At 37.7% G+C, this 21,772-nt stretch overlaps 2 protein-coding genes across 3 annotated transcripts in view; one reads left to right on the top strand and one right to left on the bottom strand.

The window, feature by feature from the left end:
- LOC309505883 (uncharacterized protein) overlaps window positions 1–15,095 on the top strand; it is a 46,995-nt gene extending 31,900 nt beyond the window's left edge. The window contains exons 9-25 of the mRNA XM_082179344.1: window positions 646–810; window positions 906–1,022; window positions 1,136–1,309; window positions 1,394–1,564; window positions 2,601–2,749; window positions 9,210–9,249; window positions 9,968–10,075; window positions 10,264–10,377; window positions 10,561–10,674; window positions 11,096–11,167; window positions 11,249–13,015; window positions 13,239–13,409; window positions 13,500–13,598; window positions 13,741–13,914; window positions 14,409–14,579; window positions 14,659–14,832; window positions 14,936–15,095. Of these exons, the coding sequence (XP_082035470.1) occupies window positions 646–810; window positions 906–1,022; window positions 1,136–1,309; window positions 1,394–1,564; window positions 2,601–2,749; window positions 9,210–9,249; window positions 9,968–10,075; window positions 10,264–10,377; window positions 10,561–10,674; window positions 11,096–11,167; window positions 11,249–13,015; window positions 13,239–13,409; window positions 13,500–13,598; window positions 13,741–13,914; window positions 14,409–14,579; window positions 14,659–14,832; window positions 14,936–15,092 (3,937 nt within the window). The 3' untranslated portion in view covers window positions 15,093–15,095. The remainder of the gene's footprint in view (window positions 1–645; window positions 811–905; window positions 1,023–1,135; window positions 1,310–1,393; window positions 1,565–2,600; window positions 2,750–9,209; window positions 9,250–9,967; window positions 10,076–10,263; window positions 10,378–10,560; window positions 10,675–11,095; window positions 11,168–11,248; window positions 13,016–13,238; window positions 13,410–13,499; window positions 13,599–13,740; window positions 13,915–14,408; window positions 14,580–14,658; window positions 14,833–14,935) is intronic.
- A 168-nt stretch (window positions 15,096–15,263) lies between these two features.
- epha4l (eph receptor A4, like) overlaps window positions 15,264–21,772 on the bottom strand; it is a 132,060-nt gene continuing 125,551 nt past the window's right edge. For both annotated transcript variants that reach the window (XM_082179943.1, XM_082179942.1), the window contains exons 12-17: window positions 19,571–19,632; window positions 18,946–19,155; window positions 18,429–18,578; window positions 18,036–18,229; window positions 16,822–16,983; window positions 15,264–16,724 (exon numbers count right to left, since the gene is read on the bottom strand). In XM_082179943.1, coding sequence (XP_082036069.1) covers window positions 16,610–16,724; window positions 16,822–16,983; window positions 18,036–18,229; window positions 18,429–18,578; window positions 18,946–19,155; window positions 19,571–19,632 — 893 coding nt within the window. In that variant the 3' untranslated portion in view covers window positions 15,264–16,609. The remainder of the gene's footprint in view (window positions 16,725–16,821; window positions 16,984–18,035; window positions 18,230–18,428; window positions 18,579–18,945; window positions 19,156–19,570; window positions 19,633–21,772) is intronic.

The following is a 21,772-nucleotide window of genomic DNA, read 5'->3' as shown; positions in this document are numbered from 1 at the left end:
GAATAGACTTTACAGGCGAAAACACTTTTCAGACTGGATGGAGTTATCCAGCTTTATATCTGGGGAAATCACGGGATCGGACAAATGATTGGATACAGAATTATGCACTTAAAATGTATCCAGAAAGGATTGCGGTGAAGAGGGAGACAGTTACTGGTAAGTGTTCTCAACCTAGATGGCGTTGCCTATAGATGAGCACCACAATCCTGGTCCAAACCTTATGTGGCGCGTTGACTCGTACGTGTCTTCGTGTTTGTCTATAGGCTTCCTAAGACAAATGGTAATGCCATGTTGGTAGATTAGCACCTGTAGAATTTGCTTTTGTTGGAAGCCCAGATAAAAGTAAAAAGCTACTTTAGATCCATGTCCGAGGTAGTTCGACTTTACGAGCATATTTATTTGAAATATGAACTTCTACGGAAGACATGTATTCCCGTAATGTTTCAACTTTATTCTCTAAATATTTTGACTTTAATCTCGAAATATTTCGACTTTAATCTTGAAATATTTTGAAATGATACGACTTTATTGTCTTTTTAGAATTTTTTTTATTTTTACGGATTTTTTTCTTTCTTTTCTTTTACGTTCACGGCTTCCATATGAAAGGGCAAATTTTTTTTTAAATAATAATAATTAAACTTCCAGGTTGCATGACTGTAATATTACAGAAAGAGGCTGTATAACGCTGTCTACGCTTCTTTCATCACAATCCAATGTGAGAGAGCTGGATCTGAGCCACAACAACCTACAGGACACAGGAGTTGAAATATTCAGTGTCGGAGCAAAGAAATCATACTACGCCAGACCCATGTACGCTTCTATGGAGTACAGTGAAATATTACAACATTATATTACTAATACACATTACATATGTAGACATTTAAAATCTTTCTTTGTCACTACAGATTTAACGAATGGTTAAACAATAGTCCAAATGATCCAAACAATCTACGCAAGTATGACGATTTTATAAGTCACACTGCTGGACTACAGGACACAGAGTGTAGACTGGAATCTTTGAAGTAGGTTCTGTTAACTCTTAATAGAAAACTTTTAAATGAGTCCTCATCATGCAAATTGTGCTACATGGATTTTTGCCAGTAGACTGAGACAACATGTATTCTCTTCTCTGTAGCCTGAAGAACTGTGGAGTAACAGAAGCAGGCTGTGTTTTCCTGAGCTCAGCTCTGAGTTTAAACCCTTCACATCTGAAAGTGCTGGACTTGAGCTTGAATAAAATAGGAGACTCAGGAGTGAAACATCTCTGTGCTGCTCTGGAGAAAGTTCAGTGTGCATTGGAAACACTGAAGTGAGTTATAGTGAGCACATATACTGAATTGAGAAATTATTTGAGGTTATTAATGACTAATGCTTTTAATTACTTTATTAACAGGTTAAATAATTGTAATATAACACACAAAAGTTGTGCAGCATTGGCTTCAATACTAGAAACAGATTCAAACCTGAAAGAAGTCTCTCTAAGCAAGAATGAGCTCCAGGATTCTGGTGTGATGCTGTTCTCTGTTGGGCTGCGTCATCCTCACTGTAAACTGGAGATCCTGAGGCAAGATGATTCTGAATACTAGATAGATTCAGTACAAAGAAAATTCCCCATTTAACAATATTGCGCCATGTGCAATTTGGATTTTAATAAAAAATGTAAGCTTATGATCAAGGCAAAAATAACAGAAATTCTTGTATTCAATGCTCAACAAATATGGCTTTTTAATGGCTGATTCTTTAACTTAAACATTACAGTTACTAACCCTACAGCACTACAATGATTTTTAATTAAAAAAGCCAATATATTTCCACCAATAACACCACAAAGAAATTTCAAATATAACTAATTGAATCATTAAATACTGATAAAGTCTATGAGAGAAACGTACCTCTGTTTGAACCACATTCCATTGATATCAGAAAGATTAAACCGTTTTTTTTTTTAAACACCCCCCCCCCCCCCCCCACTATATTTCACTATATCAAATCAATCAAATACACTGGGATTTCTAAAGTTATGAGTGTTTTTACTTTCTTTCGATAGGCTTTCATGTTGCAAATCTAAAACAGAAGGCTTTGGATCTCTTACTTCAGCCCTGATGTCAAACGCTCAGCTGAGAGAGCTGGACCTGGGCAACAACAGACCTGGAGATCAGGGAGTGGAGCTGCTGTCTGCTGTTCTCCATGATCCAAACTGTAGACTGAAAACACTGAGGTTAAGATATACTGCAGAAATCAGTGAACATTTCTATTTGATGAAGTTGGAACAGTATATATTATAATACATTTCTTTCTCAGGTTGGACAAATGTGGAATCACAGAGAAAAGTTGCACTGCTCTGGCTTCAGCTCTCAACTCAAAGACCTCCAATTTGACAGATTTGGATCTGAGTATTAATGATCTACAAGACTCAGGTGTGAAGAAGCTCTGTGTCAGCCTGCAAAGTCCTCACTGTAAACTAGAGAAGCTGAGGTAAATGTATGGAAAAATCGAATGTAGTGCAATATCAGATTAAAAGCCATTCAAAACCGATTAAGCAACTGTTAAGCTAAGAAATAACAATATCTGTGCTTACAAATCCACTCTGCCTTCTTCAGGTTGTCCAACTGTAGTGTTACACATGAAGGTGTGACGGCACTGACCGAAGCTCTGAAATCAAATCCATCCCACCTGAAAGAGATCGATCTGCTTGAGAATGATCTGGAAGAGTCAGACTTGAATGTGATCTCCATGATCCTGGAAAAGTAATCAAAAAGCCCCAATCCTTAAGACAACTCTAGAAATAAACACTTAAGCTTTGAACAATGAGTAGTAATCACACAATTGTAAAAATGTATTAAATGTTCTGTATATTGAAAAAATATATTAAGAAGTTCTTGCAAATCAAATCATGATATTATAATATAACTTTAGGTAAAGACAAATCACATTTTGTACGGACTGTAAGTTTGGATAGTGTAATGTATAAGAACATTGTGTTGACGTAAGAAGGCGATGTCCACCCACACAGTGTACGTGTGTGAGTCACCTGTAAGAGTCCAGGGAGAATGAGGCCTAAATAAAGTTGGAAATGTGTTCTTATATCCACATCTACTGGCATCCTTATAGACGGCTCTTCAAACATGCATGTTAGAGCGATTACAACAGGGAGCAACATTACAGATAATATCGATTTATATACTGTATTTAAAGTACATTATATATACATTTCCGGTAATAATTTACAATATGGTTCCAATTGTTAACATTATTTAAATACTTTAGTTAACATGAATTAACAATGAAAACTCTCTATATATACACTCACCTAAAGGATTATTAGGAAAACCATACTAATACTGTGTTTGACCCCCTTTCGCCTTCAGAACTGCCTTAATTCTACGTGGCATTGATTCAACAAGGTGCTGAAAGCATTCTTTAGAAATGTTGGCCCATATTGATAGGATAGCATCTTGCAGTTGATGGAGATTTGTGGGATGCACATCCAGGGCACGGAGCTCCCGTTCCACCACATCCCAAAGATGCTCTATTGGGTTGAGATCTGGTGACTGTGGGGGCCATTTTAGTACAGTGAACTCATTGTCATGTTCAAGAAACCAATTTGAAATGATTCGAGCTTTGTGACATGGTGCATTATCCTGCTGGAAGTAGCCATCAGAGGATGGGTACATGGTGGTCATAAAGGGATGGACATGGTCAGAGACAATGCTCAGGTAGGCCATGGCATTTAAACGATGCCCAATTGGCACTAAGGGGCCTAAAGTGTGCCAAGAAAACATCCCCCACACCATTACACCACCACCACCAGCCTGCACAGTGGTAACAAGGCATGATGGATCCATGTTCTCATTCTGTTTACGCCAAATTCTGACTCTACCATCTGAATGTCTCAACAGAAATCGAGACTCATCAGACCAAGCAACATTTTTCCAGTGTTCAACTGTCCAATTTTGGTGAGCTCGTGCAAATTGTAGCCTCTTTTTCCTATTTGTAGTGGAGATGAGTGGTACCCGATGGGGTCTTCTGCTGTTGTAGCCCATCCGCCTCAAGGTTGTGCGTGTTGTGGCTTCACAAATGCTTTGCTGCATACCTCGGTTGTAACGAGTGGTTATTTCAGTCAAAGTTGCTCTTCTATCAGCTTGAATCAGTCGGCCCATTCTCCTCTGACCTCTAGCATCAACAAGGCATTTTCACCCACAGGACTGCCACATACTGGATGTTTTTCCCTTTTCACACCATTCTTTGTAAACCCTAGAAATGGTTGTGCGTGGAAATCCCAGTAACTGAGCAGATTGTGAAATACTCAGACCGGCCCGTCTGGCACCAACAACCATGCCACGCTCAAAATTGCTTAAATCACCTTTCTTTCCCATTCTGACATTCAGTTTGGAGTTCAGGAGATTGTCTTGACCAGGACCACACCCCTAAATGCATTGAAACAACTGCCATGTGATTGATTGATTAGATAATTGCATTAATGAGAAATTGAACAGGTGTTCCTAATAATCCTTTAGGTGAGTGTATTTGTTAACTGTTAGTTGTAGGTTTTGTGTAATGCGTAGTGTATGTTGATGATAATGCAAGGGAGAGAGAAAGATTATGGATACGACTTTAATGAACACTTCTTATACTGTGATTTATTCTGCTCTTTCAGTGATTTTCAAGATTGAAAACTTTTTTTCAAAAGCTTCATCTTTTGTGTGATGTACAATAAACTTAATAAAACTCATCAGTAAAGTTTTGATCCATAATTTTTTTGATCCATCATTCGATCGGGGTCCGCTACAACAGGCTTGTACTAATTGTGGATAAGCTAGATGACAACATAAGTTATACCGTAATTAAACTATACCTGCTGACACGATCTCAGCCTGTGTTCATGTTCATGAGGACTTTTGTGTTATTTCCTTTCTTATGCCATGTTTTGTAATTTTTCATGTTGATTAGTATCTCCAGGTGTGGCTTGTTAGTTCCATTGGTTACCCTCATGTGTTCCCATGACAATCAACCACACCCCCTTGTTACCTTGTGTATAAATTGCCCTTGTGTTTCTCTTGTGATTTGTCAGTCGTTGTTTGCTGTACCATGTTCCTGTCCTGAGTTTCATTGTTTGCCCTGGATTACCTGTTTGTATTGTTATTAAAGTAGTGTAAACTAGTTAAAGTAGTAAACTGACCAACCATGAATCCAGCAGCACAGATCATGCATCTCTGTCAGGGGAATCAGCCCATTGAGGACTATGTAGATGACTGGTATATTTATTTAACATCTATGGACAAGGTATGCCTAGTTATACGTTTGACCACTTTGTTAATTCGCGCTCTTGACGCGTGTAAAAACAAAAGTTTGAAGTGAAATTTACGCGCGTCAGAGGCGAAATCCGGAGGCGAAAGTTTCGAAACCCGTTGGCGGCCATCTTTTTTAGATGTTTATCAAGCATTAGCATTAATCGAGAGAGTTACCGCTCGTATATGCTCTGGAGAGCATAAACAGCTGCGTAGGGGACATCGTCGCTGTACTCGGGTCCACCAGACCCTCCGGAGGGTTTCAGGAGTTTCACAATTTGCTCCAGGAGCTAGGTTTGGTGGACCTAACGGTGAGGACGCTGACGAGGACAGCGTAGGCCGTATAAGGCCTCGGCCTCGAGTGGTCGCTGCCTGACGAGCCCGCGCTCTACAGCCCGGCTCAAGGTTCACCCTCGCCCGCACCCACCTAATCTGTCATTTATTTTTGTTTTGATAATAAATGGAGCCAGCCTCCAAAAGTGAAACCTGTCCTGTGATTCTCAGATTTTGATATCTGAGCCTCTTAGCTCACGCATGCCTTTGCATGATCCACACTGGACTCTGGAGTTTTACATCGATCGTGCATTGCAACTGAGCTGCTCTGCATTTACTGTGGGGGTCGCAGAGGAGGAATGTGGCACTCCCACAGTATCCCTTGCTCCAGATCTTTGTCCCGTTATGGCCGACCTTTCAGAGTCTCATCCGGTCATGGCCGAGCCTGAGCTTCTTCATGTCATGCCTACCGAGCCTGAGCTTCATCATGTCATGCCTGCCGAGCCTGAGCTTTTCCAGTTAAGGTCGCAATTCCAGAGTCCTCAAACAAGATGGCTGCCGTGCCTGAGTCTGCTCCGGATGATACAGCGCTGATCATCATGGCCACGGCTATTTTGTGTGTGTGGGCAGCACACACATCAACTCCATCCCGTGACCCCTCAGCCAAGATGGCCGCCACCTCTGCGCCTGTGTCTTCGGACAAGATGGCCGCCTCTGCGCCTGTGTCTTCGGACAAAATGGCTGCCTCTGCGTCTGACCAGCCGGTGCCTCCCTGGCCCCCTGAACCCCCCTCCCTGCCCCTTTCTCCAGGCTCTTTTCCGTTCCACGGTCCTGGCCCTCCGTCTAGCCACCCTGTTCCGCCTCCACTCACCTCCCTCCTGGACTTAGGGGAGAGCGGGGCACAAAGTAACGCTTTTTGACTTTCTCAGTTTGTGTAAATCTACTTATGGTTCAGAGTATTTATTTTTCCCCACATTAATTTCCCACATGTCTAGTACAATTATGTGTTTTTGTATTATTAATACAGTATATACTTTTTTCTTGATATACCCCGAAAGAATGGAAGTGAAATGTGACAACATGCCCCATAGGTGGGCTACATTGTAACATGTGTGGGGCACATTGTAACATAACATATGTTAGCTTAAAATGTTATCTGATCTAGTAAAAAAAATATACAAAACAAACTAAAATATTTTCTAAATAAAATTACAATTAAAAAACTTTTTCATATAAAATAATGGCAATTTTTAATAATTAAATATAAACGAATTTTTGAGTTTTGACTACGAACACAGGAAAACACAGCTATACAACATAGTTCAAAAACAAATAAATAATTAGTAATTTCTGAACATTGACTCTCAGTCTTTATTCACCTTTTTCTCACGTTTTCTCAATAAAATTTATAAAAGTATAGAATATAATAGCATATTTCTAATAGGGGCACATTGTAACGCAGTGTTACAACATGCCCCCGCCTGCACAACTGGGGTTTAAACCCTGCTAGTGTCTTCTGCTAGTTAGCGAAGCATTAAATAACTATCTCAACTGTTAAATAACATCTTGGAGATTAAAATAATATCAGATTTGTCTTATTTTAAATAAACACAAAAAATAGAGATGAAAAATTAACTTAAGTAAGAAATTTACTTTTGCTATGGTTTAATAAATGTCTTATTAATATTGCAATTAAAATTTGGCGGATTTTTTTTTTTCTATATAGTGTTGATATGGCAACTAGTAAATACACAAAGTTTCGTCATCCAAGCATGTGCGGAAGTATTTAAAACAAGCGTGTTACAACTAGCCCCGCGTTAGGTTGTGCCCCGCGCTCCCCTATGTCTGTTTTTATGGAGTGTCTGGAATCTGCTCCTTAGGGAGGGGGCACTGTCACGATCTCAGCCTGTGTTCATGTCTTGTGTGAGGACTTTTGTGTTATTTCCTGTCTTGTGCCATGTTTTGTAGTTTTTCATGTTGATTAGTCTCTCCAACTGTGGCTTGTTAGTTTCCTTGGTTACCCTTGTTAAGTTTCTTTGTTTGCCCTGGATTACCTGCTCGAATTGTTATTAAAGTAGTGCTATATATATATATATATATTCAGCATATATTCTCTGGGTTTGCAGGCATCATTGTCCAAATCCAGGTCGAACATATAAGGCTGAGGCAACTACTGGCAGTTTCTGACATTTTCAGTGTGTGAGATTGTCCTGTTTTGTTGTTGCATGAGTTCTTGAAGCTCAGCCCTCTTTTCAAAAAGGGGCTGGGCGCACCAACTCATTTGCATTTAAAGGGACATGCACACAAACGGCATGTTTTTGTTCACCCAAAAATGCGCTTTCAACATGCTATAAAAATTATCTGTGGGGTATTTTGAGCTAAAACTTCACATACACACTCTGGGGACATCAGAGACTTATTTTACATCTTGTAAAAAGGGGCAAAATAGGTCCCCTTTAAACTATCCTTTTAAGTATTGAGGTATGTGTAAACTAAATAAGAAAGAAAAAAGCAAAAGATAAAACGGGGTAACAATCTAATAATGGTGGTTCTAATTGTGACATGTTTCTGTGTTCACTTCCTGTGTTTAGGTCATGTTTGCTTAGTTGTTTGTTTCCATGGTTATCCTCATTTGTTTCCATGACTATTAATCACGTGCACCTGTCCCTTCTCAGCCCCTTGTTAGCTGGCTGTGTTTTTATATTAGTTTCTTGTGTTCCTTGTCAAGTCTTGTTCCTACATGGATGTTATGTTTAGTGCACTCATTCTGTTCCTGTTTCGCTGGTCTTCGTGTTTGTCATTGGAACTCACTACATTTGGATCCAGCTCTCCTTTGATTCTGAGTTCCCCCTTCGTCACAGGTACCCTGTAAACATGACTTTGTTTCCAGGCAGACTGGTATGCCCTTATTCGCGCTACCAAAAACCAGCCAATTAGATTTTATTACATTGAGAAGCTGCTAGTGCTTTCTATTTTTAGTTGCAAATAGTATCAGGCAGTTAGTGGGAGTGACACCGAGGCTGAGACTATGGGCCATTGCCAACTTCCTTGATGCCACAACATCATCAGATGTGGAGGAGCAGGTTAGCCATGATACAACAAAAAACATTGTTCAGTTCGACTAATTCCAGAGGACCGTCAAGTTGAATTTAGAAGACACATGGTAAGTACCACTGCAGCGTTTGATAGATAACAGGCAAAATGGATCCTCTTGAGATAAAAGCTAAAAAACACCTGACACTATGATTTAAAGAATGATAATATTTTCAATAATCTTATTTGGAGAATCTCACAAAACATTGAATTAAATGTTAATTAAATGTTAAAAAACATGAATAATCTTTATGCTTTCTCTGGGAAGTTAAACAAATCATCTTGAATGATCACAAACTATATTTGTATTCTTATGTTTAGTCAAATATTGTCTGGTAACTAACCTGTTACACTTCAGACTCAACTGCATGAAAAACAATCTAGTAAAACCAGTTCTTAAAAGAACGTTTGTGTTCATAACCAAATGTTTCTTTCACTTTTCCAGCATATTTGCAAAAACTTTAAGCATTAAAAGCCTTCTATTTTCCAGATTATCTTCTAAAAAACAAAGGTGAGACATACGGACAAACAGCATGTCTCTAATAAATACTAAAGGTGACGAAGATTCCGGCTTCTCTTTCAGTGGGTTGAATGGGTGAGAAAAACACATTTATTTTGTACATGTATGAATTTGTATGTTTACAGACTTAGGATAGAACTAGATTGTTAGCTGATTTATGGATCAATGTCAACATCAGTTTGCTTGAAAGACGATATGATTATTTTGAGGAGAAATTGTACTGCTATCATATGTCTAGATAATAGCTGTGATTAAATTCTAAATTATTTAACAATTTAATTTAATTTCTAATTCCACTAATCGTGATGCAATGTTGAATGTCGCATCTGACAGTTTTGATCAGGAGAGATCAGATTCACCTGCACCCAGAGTTCTGTCTATGAGGAGTGACAGATCAATGCAAATGCCAATTCATTGAAGTAATAAAACACATCTTAAAAAACTAAGTTTCTTTTTTTTTCTTTTTACATCATTTAAAGTTTTCTAATCACCCTTACAGGGAATATTTGAACCAAATGAAGAAACACGCAGACACTTTCTGTTTACTTGTGTACTATAATAATCTGCTATTTAGAAGTGCTGAAATGCAAGAAATGTTAAGGGTTATTGACCCTAATTCATTTTATATCAATGAAGACAGCATATGTGGCATGTAAAAAGGCAAGCGGGATGGATGACTTTTTCTTCAGTAAAATGTGCTTGCTATTTGAGCTGTAATGTCACATGGAGCGTGATAACATTAACCTTAATTTACATAATATAACATGACATAATCTTGTGTTTCCTGTTGCAGTTTGATGGAGAGATCAGACTCTTCTGGCCTTAGTGTTTTGTCCATGAAGAGTGACCGATCAATGAAAATACCAATTCAACTGAAAAATGGATCAGCCATGGGAAAAAGGTATTGACGATTTATGCCAAAGGTAGTCAGAACTGCAATAGTTGTGGTAAAAGGCACATTCACGAGGAGAATGCAGTTTCCAGCCATTTTTGATCACTTCTTCTCCTCAATGGTTTGTTGTTAACCTTCTCTAAAACACTACAATTACACTTCACTTAAAAATGTTTTTTTGTTTGTTTCACTGTCAGTCTTCAGCAGGAGAAATCGGACTCGCCTGCCCCAAGTACTTTATCTATGAAGAGCGATCGATCAATGAAAATACCAATTCAACTGAAAAATGGATCAGCTCCCATTGGAAAAAGGTAATGATGATTTATGCTAAAGGTAGTTAGAACTTCAGGACTGCACATTCATATAAAGGAGGAAGGAGTTTCCAATCATTTTCTGTTCACCTCTTCTCCTCAATGGTTTGTTGTTAACCTTCTCTAAACACTACAATAACACTTCACTTAATTTTTTTTTGTTTTTTTTTGTTTCTCTGTCAGTCTTCAGCAGGAGAAACCGGATTCACCTGCCCCAAGCATTTTGTCTATGAAGAGCGATCGATCAATGAAAATACCAATTCAATTGAAAAATGGATTAGCTCCCATTGGAAAAAGGTAATGGCGATTTATGCTAAAGGTAGTCAGAACTGCAGTGCTGTGGTAGACAGACAGGTGCACACAAAGTCTCTATAGTTCTCAGACAAACAAATACTGTATGCATTTTAAGAATAAGAAAGCATCAGAGTACTTTACACTGACTTGACAGACGAGAAAATGACAGTCATTGTGGCGTGGCTGGATTATTTTAGTTTCTCTTTGTGGCTTGTTGTAAGTTTATGTAAGAGAAAATATTCAAATAAGATTATCAAATATCAAGGGCAGAAAAAAAACAAGATAATGATTAAGACAAGATAAGATGGTCTCCTCTGAATGCTGGTCATGTTTTAAAAGTGTTAACCATTTCTAGTAAATTCAGTGAAGATAAAAAGTGAAGTTAAGTGACCAATATCAAACTTTTTTTCTGTGTGTCTATAAGGGATTTACACAGAAAATCAGATCAAGATGCTGAGAAGAATGGCAGCTTTCCTGGAAGATGCATTGGATATCAGTAGGTTAAATGTATCAAGACTCATTTATAGTGTCTGAATTTGTGCGTAGTTGTTGCTACTAACAAACATATATTCAACAGACATGATTTAGAAACACATGAAGTCAAGATTCAAAGGTTGAAATCTCACATAAAAAAGAAGCATCTCTACATTTTTGAAGGATTTGCAAAGCAGGGACACCCAACACTCCTGAATGAGATCTACACAGATCTCTACATCACAGAGGGTGGAAATGGAGAGATCAGTAATGAACATGAAATTAAAAGGATAGAAAAATCACTGAAGGCTGCAGAAGGAGCGACAATACCGATCAAATGCAATGACATCTTTAGACCTTTACCTGGACAAGACAAACCCATCAGAACTGTGCTGACAAAGGGAGTCGCTGGCATTGGAAAAACAGTCTCTGTGCAGAAGTTCATCCTGGACTGGGCTGAAGAGAAAGAGAATCAGGACGTCCAGCTCATATTTCCACTTCCTTTCAGAGAGATCAATTTGATGAAGGACAAAACACTCAGTCTTTCAGATCTTCTTCATGTCTTTTTCCCAGAAACAAAAGAAATGGAAATATCCAGTGACAAATATAAAGTCTTGTTCATCTTTGATGGTCTGGATGAGTGTCGTCTGTCTCTGGATTTTCAGAGCGATGTGAGGTTGTGTGATGTAAGTGAATCAGCCTCAGTGGACGTGCTGCTGACAAACCTCATTGTGGGGAATCTGCTTCCCTCTGCTCTCATCTGGATCACCTCCAGACCAGCAGCAGCCGATCTCGTCCCCTCTGAGTGTGTCCATCGAGTGACAGAGGTACGAGGCTTCAATGATCCACAGAAGGAGGAATACTTCAGGAAGAGAGTCAGTGATCAGAGTCTGGCCAATACAATCATCACACACCTGAAGTCATCAAGGAGCCTCTACATCATGTGCCACATCCCAGTGTTCTGCTGGATCTCAGCCACTGTTCTGGAGAAGATGTTGAGCGAAGCAGAGAGAGAAGAGATTCCCAAGACTCTCACTCAAATGTACACACACTTCCTGATGGCACAGATTAGCATCAAAAACAAGTACAATGATAAAGAGGACAAAGATAAAGATAAAGAGATGATCTTCAAACTGGGGAAACTGGCATATGAGCAACTGGAAAGAGGCAATGTGATCTTCTATGAGGAAGACCTGAGAGAGTGTGGCATTGATGTGACAGAAGCATCAGTGTACTCAGGATTGTGCACTCAGATCTTCAGAGAGGAGTTTGGCTGGTATCAGGGCAAAGTCTTCTGCTTTGTTCATCTGAGCATTCAGGAACATCTAGCGGCTCTATATGTTCACCTTTCCTTCCACAACAGCGGCAAAAATGTGCTTGAAGCCCATGAATCTGGAACGCCTGTGACAATGTTCAGCTTACACAGGTGTGCAGTCAAAAAATCTTTAGAAATTATGAATGGACATCTCGATCTTTTCCTTCGCTTCCTCATGGGACTTTCACTGGAGTCAAATCACAAGCTCCTAAAAGGGCTTTTGGTGAAGAAGACAGGAAGCTCCCTAGAAAGAGAAAAAACAATTGAGTATCTCAAGCAAACGATAAAAACAATCCCTTGCTCAGAAATGACTCTTGTTTTTTTCCACTGTCTGAATGAACTCAATGATCATTCCCTCATTACTGAAATCCAAAGCTACCTGACCTCTGGAAAAATAAACAGCGAAACTCTGTCCCCACATCTCTGGTCAGCTCTGGTGTACATCTTAATGACATCAAATGAGAAGTTCAATGAGTTTGAACTTCGTAAATACGGAAGATCGGACACAGCTGTGTTCTGGTTGCTTCCTGTGATCAAGTTGTCGAAAAAGATCTGGTGAGAACATGTAGTTGCTTGTTTACAAGAAGTCAATGATATGAAAAAAAAGCTGATGCTATTTTACCTTGAGAACAATAAGCACATTACTTCTATTTACACTGTGTAAATCACTATTTTAAAGATGCTATTTTATGCCAGTATCTACAATTATATACACAATAAATTGCATCTACCTTAGTCTAAACAGCTGATGCTGATATTAATATATTTGTTCTGACAGGATGCATGACTGTAATATCACAGAAAAAGGCTGTGCGGTGCTTTCTGCTGTTCTTCCATCAATATCTAATCTCAGAGAGCTGGATTTGAGCCACAACAACCTGCAGGACTCTGGAGTGGAAATACTCTGTATTGGATTGAAAAGATCACACTACGACTTAAAAAAAATAGTGTATGAGTTTTCAGTGAACCAAAACAATATGTCTATACAAGCCCTGTTTACATTTAAAGGTTTTAATCAAAGATATAAATTCATTGTCAGGAGGAGTCTGGGTTCTGATGAGTGTGATCCCGATCTTAATTTTGTCGACCTTCCTACTGCTGGACTTCAGGACACAAAGTGTAGGCTGGAATCACTCAAGTAGGTTTACTCCAGATATTGTATATTCAGGTTTACAAGTTTACAAATGCATAGATAGTATTTGCATACTTTAAATGATAACCTACCTTCTTAATAAGAATGATAATGAAGACTTAAATAAGATTTTTTCTTCTCTCTGTAGTCTGAAGAACTGTGGAGTAACAGAAGCAGGCTGTGTTTTCCTGAGCTCAGCTTTGAGTTTAAACCCTTCACATCTGAAAGTGCTGGACCTGAGCTGGAATAACATAGGAGACTCAGGAGTGAAACATCTCTGTGCTGCTCTGGAGAAAGTTCAGTGTGCATTGGAAACACTAAAGTAAGTTACAACAAACTTAATTAGTAAGTTTTGACCTTTATCTATTTTGATTAATTATGCAGTATAACAGTCAATGGAGAGAAGACCTGCCCTAAAGCTACTATTGCAACACTTCCATTTGTCCCAATGAAAATCAACATAAAATAATTTTCTACCGGATATTCAGTGGGAAAAGTAAGGTTGGACTTTATTTTATCCATCAGATATTCATTATAATGTGGTCGTGGTTTCTGAATGTTTTTAAAGAGCAACAGCAGACTCTCACTCTTAAACTCCTTTTATGTTTAAAACTGCATTTCAGTTTATCAATGTGGTCTACTTATATGATACTACGGTTTTAATGTTGGCCTTTAAATTACCCTCCACTTTGTATTGAGAAAAAAAAAGTTATTATGTGTAAATGACAGAATTACTTTTATTTGAGTTGAATGAATCCTTTAAAGTAATATTGTGTACTATAAGTTGTATAATTAACAACTTTTTTGACTTGTTAGACTTTCAACTTGCAAAATCAGCGCAGAAGGCTTTGAATCTCTTACTTCAACTCTAAAGTCAAATGCTCAGCTGAGAGAGCTGGACCTGGGCAACAACAGACCTGGAGATCAGGGAGTTGAGCTGCTGTCTTCTGTTCTCCATGATCCAAACTCTAGACTGAAAACACTGAGGTTAAGATATAGAAATCAGAGCATAGTTTTTGAAAAAGTTGGAAAACCAAGCATATGTTACAATGAATTTCTTTCTCAGGTTGGACAAATGTGGAATCACAGAGAGAAGTTGCACTGCTCTGGCTTCAGCTCTCAACTCAAAGACCTCCAATCTAACAGATCTGGATCTGAGTATTAATGATCTACGAGACTCAGGTGTGAAGAAGCTCTGTGTCGGACTGGAGGATCCTCACTGTACACTAGAGAAGCTGAGGTAAAATAAATGAAACCTAATCAGATTTCCACAAAAACTAAACCATTTATACCATTATTGGTTAACTTTTCCGCTGTCTGAAAATCCACTCTGCTCTCTTCAGGTTGTCCAACTGTAATGTTACACATGAAGGTGTGACGGCACTGACCGAAGCTCTGAAATCAAATCCATCCCACCTGAAAGAGATCGATCTACTTGAGAATGATCTAGAAGAGTCAGACTTGAATGTGATTGCCAAGATACAGGAAAAGTCATCATAAAAACACAAACACTAATGTTTAAGATGACCCTTAAAAAAAAGAGTGGGATAACTCATAAAATACAGTAACCATCATCAACTCATGGAAAGGATGTCATTCTTACTACATATGGATGTTGTACAATGGATATGCATTTTTTTCTGGATACTTATAGAGTGTTAACTACAAACAATTTCTTTGAAATTTTATTTTAAGAACTAGATACAAAAAGATCATAAATAAAGCTCATAAGTTAGGTGCACCTAAAGGTGGAAATACAGAAATTGTGAAATTAAGATTCCTCAACCTGTTACCAAACCATTCTTAAATGTACTGCTGTTTTACAATGTTAAATTTACTGCAACATGAATATTATGCTCACTGTGAAAATTAAATACATTACGTTAACATATTTTTGCACATGTAAAGGGGGAAAAAAAGGAAGAAAATGACAGAACTCAGAAGCTGTACATGAAAACGACTGCTGGTATTATATACATCATGAAGAAAACAATTAAAAACTATCATATGTACAAACAAAATCCTAGATTATGTACAGTGAAAAAAGTTTTAAAAATAGATCTGTGACTATGAAATTCTTGCAATGATTCAATTCAGCAGTTTCGAACATTTTATCAAATTACATACACAGATTTAATTATTTGCGCATGACCTCTGGTTGTAGATTCAATGGTACTCAAAAGGTAGAGACGTGGAAGTAAATTAAATGAAATTGAAAAGAGGGAAAAACAAAAGGCTGAAGGATTGACAAAAAGAAACCAGGAAGAACCGTCAGATTAAGTCATTTACTTTGCTACTTAAAAAATGCAAAGATTGAATACACAGAACATGAGTAACTCAAGACTAAATCTTATCTGGATCTATCTTCTCATTCCCTTTATTTATTTTTTTCAACAAATAAAGCAATATCATTTTCCATTCAGCAATGCCTCTAAAAGCTCCATCTGGCCTTCATAAAACAAACACACACTGTCCAAAAGGTCTGTTAGATTAGTTTACAATGGCTCAAAATCTCCCGAGGCAAAAGATCCGTTTGAATATAACGTTCAAATTTGATCCACAGGGAACAATTCCTTCCCGCTGATGATGACGATCGGCCATCCTGAAAAGATCCTGAGGAGAAAGGCGTCGTAGTCTGTTTGCACTTAGTTTAAATGGTTCTTTCCACTTACACAAGAACACTTCCCAAACTTTCTCCCGTCAAAAAATACTGCCTTGCTGCCTGGATCAAGAGGGTCAGAAACATCTCAGCCGGAGAGACGCATTAAGTCATTTTAATTGTCGGCAAAAGGCCAGTTTAAAAATCCTTAGACATCATGAAGACAATCAGGGAAGAAAATGAAAAAAAATCCTCGTAAAAGCACAAAGCGGTCCAGAAAAGTGCAGTTTAGCTCATTCATTCTGATCTTCATACCATTCATATTCCATTAAAGTGCAAGAGTGATGTGAAATATTCCGTCTCTCTTGTAATTCATGCTAACCAACATGATGCATTGTTTTTTTCCCTTCGCCACAGATCAGACAGGAATCTTTGTGTCTTGTCTTCGATGCATTCCAGACAATAAATCCTGCACGCTGCTCAGGATCTTCCTCTGATGTGCACTGCATGAGATTCCCATTTTGGCCAGATCCCTGTAAAAGAGCAGCACAGGGGATATTTGTTAAGCTATAGTCATCTTCAAGATGATCAGGATGTGTAATTCGGTGTGTAATGTGTTGTGATGCTCACTCATGACTCATGGGTATGACGCTCTCTAAGCTGCAGTATCCTGCTGTGTTGAAGTTTTCTCTGTATTGGTCAAGTCCAATGATTTTCAGCCATTCGTCTACAGAACCCAAAGAGGGGGCGGAGCCTTCAGAGGGGGCGTGGTGAAGCATGGATGGGTGGGGCCTGAGGGCAACAACATTACATAATATATTTTATTCCAGGGAAAATGAACTTGCCAGAATGTATGAGTGTGTGGCATTATGCGTGTTTGCTTGTTTTGCTACTCTCATGGAGATTACATTTCCAAAACGCCCCTTAGAAGAACAGCAAAACCCGATTAAACTTTATAAAAGAACTGAATAAAATCGTAATTTTTATAAGCAAATGACAAAAAAGCTAATTTTAGGATTAAAATTGACACAAACTACTGTTCACTACTGTTACAAGTTTAGGGTCGGTTAGATTTTTTAAAAATGTTTTTTGAGTCTTTTATGCTCACCAAGGCTGCATTTTGTTTTATTAAAAAAATGTGAATTATAATTACACATTTAAAATTACTTTTCTATATGAATATATTTTAAAATAGAATTTATTCCTGTGATCAAAGCTGAATTTTCAGCATCATTACTCCAGTCTTCAGTGTCACATGATCCTTCAGAAATCATTCTAATATGCTGATTTGCTGCTCAAGAAATCAATGTTGAAAACAGTTGTGCTGCTTAATATTTCTTGTGAAAACTTCTTTTTTATTTATTGTTTTTTATAGAAAGTAAAAAAAAACAAAAAACTGCATTTATTTGAAATAGAAATCTTTTATAACAAATATGTCTTTACTGTTCCTTTTGATCAATTTAATGCATCCTTGCTGAATAAAAGTATTAATTTCTAAACATGTGTATGCTATGCATGTATTGCAAAAATGTGGTCCCATTTTACATACTGCTAACCGGGTTCTCTTTTAACTGTTACTCATGATGGGATGTTAAATAAAATGCATTCTGAAATATTTTGCAGGCCTTAAGAGTTAATGTACAACAATTATAAGTCGAGATTAAATTTATATCCCCAGAAGAATAGATAAACCTAATAAAAGTTCATACGGGATTTTTTTTTTCTTTTAATAAATATCTACAAAAGCCAAACACATATTATCGGATTTGTACCAAAATACACCCAAAACAGCAAAAAAAAAGTAAATGTAAAGTCCCAACGAGAATAAAAGTGTTGATGTGCACCTGCTGGCATCTCCTGCCGTCCTCTTGAGCGTGGCAGGATTGCGTATGAGTTTGTCCAGCATGTTGACTATCTGGCTGAATTTGGGTCTGTCTGCGCGTTCCCTCATCCAGCACTCCAGCATGAGCTGATGCAGAGCCAGCGGGCACTCCATGGGCGGCGGCAACCGGTAGCCTTCCTCTATTGCCTTTATCACCTAGGAAACAGGAGAGAGGAAATGAGTGGCTGATCTTTCTGAACTACCGCTTTCAGTTGGTTTGTATAACTTGGCATGGCACACAATAGCACGATAAAGCAAAGTATTAATACTCTTTTAAATGTACCATGGGAACGCCAGCGCAGAAGGCATGACAAGCTGTCGTAATTAATTAGATTTGTGGTACAGTGCCACTTACATCCTGGTTGCTCATGTCCCAATATGGTCGTTCACCATATGACATCACTTCCCACATGACGATGCCATAACTCCACACGTCACTGGCCGAGGTGAACTTCCTATACATGATGGCTTCTGGAGCCGTCCAGCGGATTGGAATCTTCCCTCCCTGTGATTGACAGGTTCATGTTCATGTTAAACAGAATTAAGGCCCGTTTACACCATGATAACTATAGCTAGAGTCCACACCACCCATCTTTAAAGCAGGATGGATTCTGATTGGCTGTCTATATCTTTATCATCACAGTTATCATCCTTGGTTTGAAAGGGCCTTTATACAACAGTATATTCCGATCCACTAATTTGAATAAGTGACATTCCCAAAAGGTTGAAATTCCATATAACTGTATTGGAACCAGTGTTATTATTAACTAAATTGTTAGTTAATGCATTAGCTATTGTTAATGAATAGGACCTTATTGTAAAGTGTTAGTGTTACATTATAAATGTAACATTTTATATGAATACACTCGTACCCTGGTGGTATACGCTCCTTCTGGTTCATCTTCCAGCACTCTGGACATCCCAAAATCCGAGACTTTGCACACCAGGTTGCTGTTTACTAGGATGTTGCGTGCTGCGAGATCCCTGTGAACATAACTCATGTCGGAGAGATATTTCATACCGGACGCGATTCCTCTCAGGATGCCCACCAGCTGGATAACGGTGAAGCGACCGTCATTCTTCTGAAAGAGGAAGCAACACTTCAGACCAAAATAGTGACACCTTGACAAGAATCAAAGTTGCTCTACTCGCGATTACTTGTGAGTCATTTAGGATGGGGAGAAACACAAGCTATCTATCTATCTATCTATCTATCTATCTATCTATCTATCTATCTATCTATCTATCTATCTATCTATCTATCTATCTATCTATCTATCTATCTATCTATCTATCTATCTATCTATCTATCTATCTATCTATCTATCTATCCATCTATCTGTCTTTCTGTCTGTATGTATGCCTAAATATATTTTTTTATTTATCCAGAGAATGTAAAAAATTTAAAAAGAAATTTGAAAATGAATGCAGAATTTAAGATATATCTTTCATTTAAATGTAGAAACATACTGTATAGACACACAAACACAATCTTACTCTGAGAAACATGTCCAGTGAGCCGTTCTCCATGTACTCGGTGATAATCATAACTGGCTTGCCTGCAATGAAAGAGAGACAAAAAGAGAACAATTAAACTAAAAAAAAACAAATAATAATAATAATAATAATAATTCAAACAAATCTAGCATGAACAATCGTGGAGATTTGTATTATAGCATGTTAATGCCTTCTTAGGATTAATCATTTTGTTGTATTCCTTATTTGTAAGTTGCTTTGAATAAAGGCGTCTGGTAATTGAATACATGTAAATCTATTTAAAAAGCACAAAAACTTTCCCACTGACAGTATTTGAATGCCAGAGATGCATTGGGCGTATGCAACACCGTTTCTTGAAACTTCTCATACATCGCACAAAACTCAGTGTCAACCAACCAGATGTAAACACTAGGCACAGAACATGAATATCAGTAATTCAAACAGAACCAACACACACTGACAGCAGGCCTGCTGATTGACACTCACCAATGCTCCTTTCCTATAGAGGAAGTGCGGTAAATAAAGCTCGACCAGACACATTGTCGGCCATCTTTGTTGGGCTGGCCTTTCTGATGACCTTGAAGCGAATTTGACTGACAGCTCTTCCAGAGTGCCTGAGGAGCAGGTGACCTCTGACCCCTCACACTCACTGTCTGAGTTTCCCAGCCCCACCCCTTTACGCCCACCCTATTAGAATGCTAATGAGGTGTTTACTGACTTTGTCAAGTTTTGCGTGTATGGTTGTGCCTACAAGTATGTGTATGTTTGACAATGAACTCTGCAAGACAAGGGTTAGAATCTCCCATCAAAACATAAATATTTTACTCATAATTTCAAAAAACAAAAACACTGATGACTTGCATTTGAAACAAGAGTACCAGAAGTTATACGTCAAATAGTCGCAAAGAAAAGCAGTTGAATCATTGATGAGAGATACTGAGAGGCCCAGTGATACCACATTGCCTTATTTACATATTTATATTCACTTCATACTAATTTACATTATGCAAATTAAGTATTCAACTCTATTAACTCTGCTGTAACACAAAGCAGGAGACTTGAGATGACTTTATAGTTTCATGGGGACATTTATGAGCTAAAATTGAATTAAACATTGACAGTGCTGGCTGGTATTCACCTGTTAGAAATGTCTCCCACCAATTTAATTTACTAAGGAATTATAAATCAACGGTTTTGATGTCGCCTGCTGCTCAAGACATGAAGTTTCTTTCAGCGTGTACAGCCGAGTGTGGGAAATAAACGCATAATACACAAATACATAATAACATACAAAAAGAAACTGTTACATAAAACTATTATTTAAATAACTTAAATAACTTAAATAACAATAACTTATAATCAACATATACAAACAAATATATTATAAAATATTCTTAACATTTTATTTTGAACATTCTTAAATAATAACATTTTAATATGTATATTCTTATATATTTTTATATACACAAATTATATATAATATAATACATACATATATAAATATATATATATATATATATATATATAATACAAAAAATATATATATAAAAATCACAATTTATGTAATGACATTTTGTTTCTGCCATTGCGAATCTTTTAATTCAACTTTTATATATTTTCATATACACAATTTATAAATAATATAATATAATATAATATATTTATATTTATATTTATATTTAATCTAAATTTATGTTATGACATTGTGTTTCTGACATTGCAAAAAATAATCTTTTAATTAAACTCACAAAACTATTTATTTTTTATTACATTCTCTTAGGGATAAACTAGTGCTGGTTTACTAAACATGAAATGACATTAAGAAAAGTAAGTAAACAGAAAAATAAAGTAGAAGGAAAGCCAAGACGAATAAGAAGCCAAATGTGTAGTGTGTGAAGGCTAACTCTCTCTCTCTCTCACACACACACACACACACACACACACACACACACACACACACACACACACACACACACACACACACACACACACACACACACACACACACACACACACACACACACACACACACACACACACACACACACACACACACACACACACACAGCAGTGGCTGTAGGTTAGAGATATAGGGTGACACTCTAACCCACAAACACATTTAGGCCTGACGAAGTGATTAATGAGTCTGCTGTGCTTTTTAGCTCACATTAGCCCCTCGGAGCGGCCCACTCCATCTGGAGA

This window comes from Leuciscus leuciscus, assembly GCF_965113295.1.
Source record: "Leuciscus leuciscus genome assembly, chromosome: 9".
In the NCBI taxonomy this organism is placed as follows: Eukaryota; Metazoa; Chordata; class Actinopteri; order Cypriniformes; family Leuciscidae; genus Leuciscus; species Leuciscus leuciscus.
Note: the sequence above shows the minus strand (reverse complement) of the source record. Positions and strands in the feature narration are given on the sequence as shown.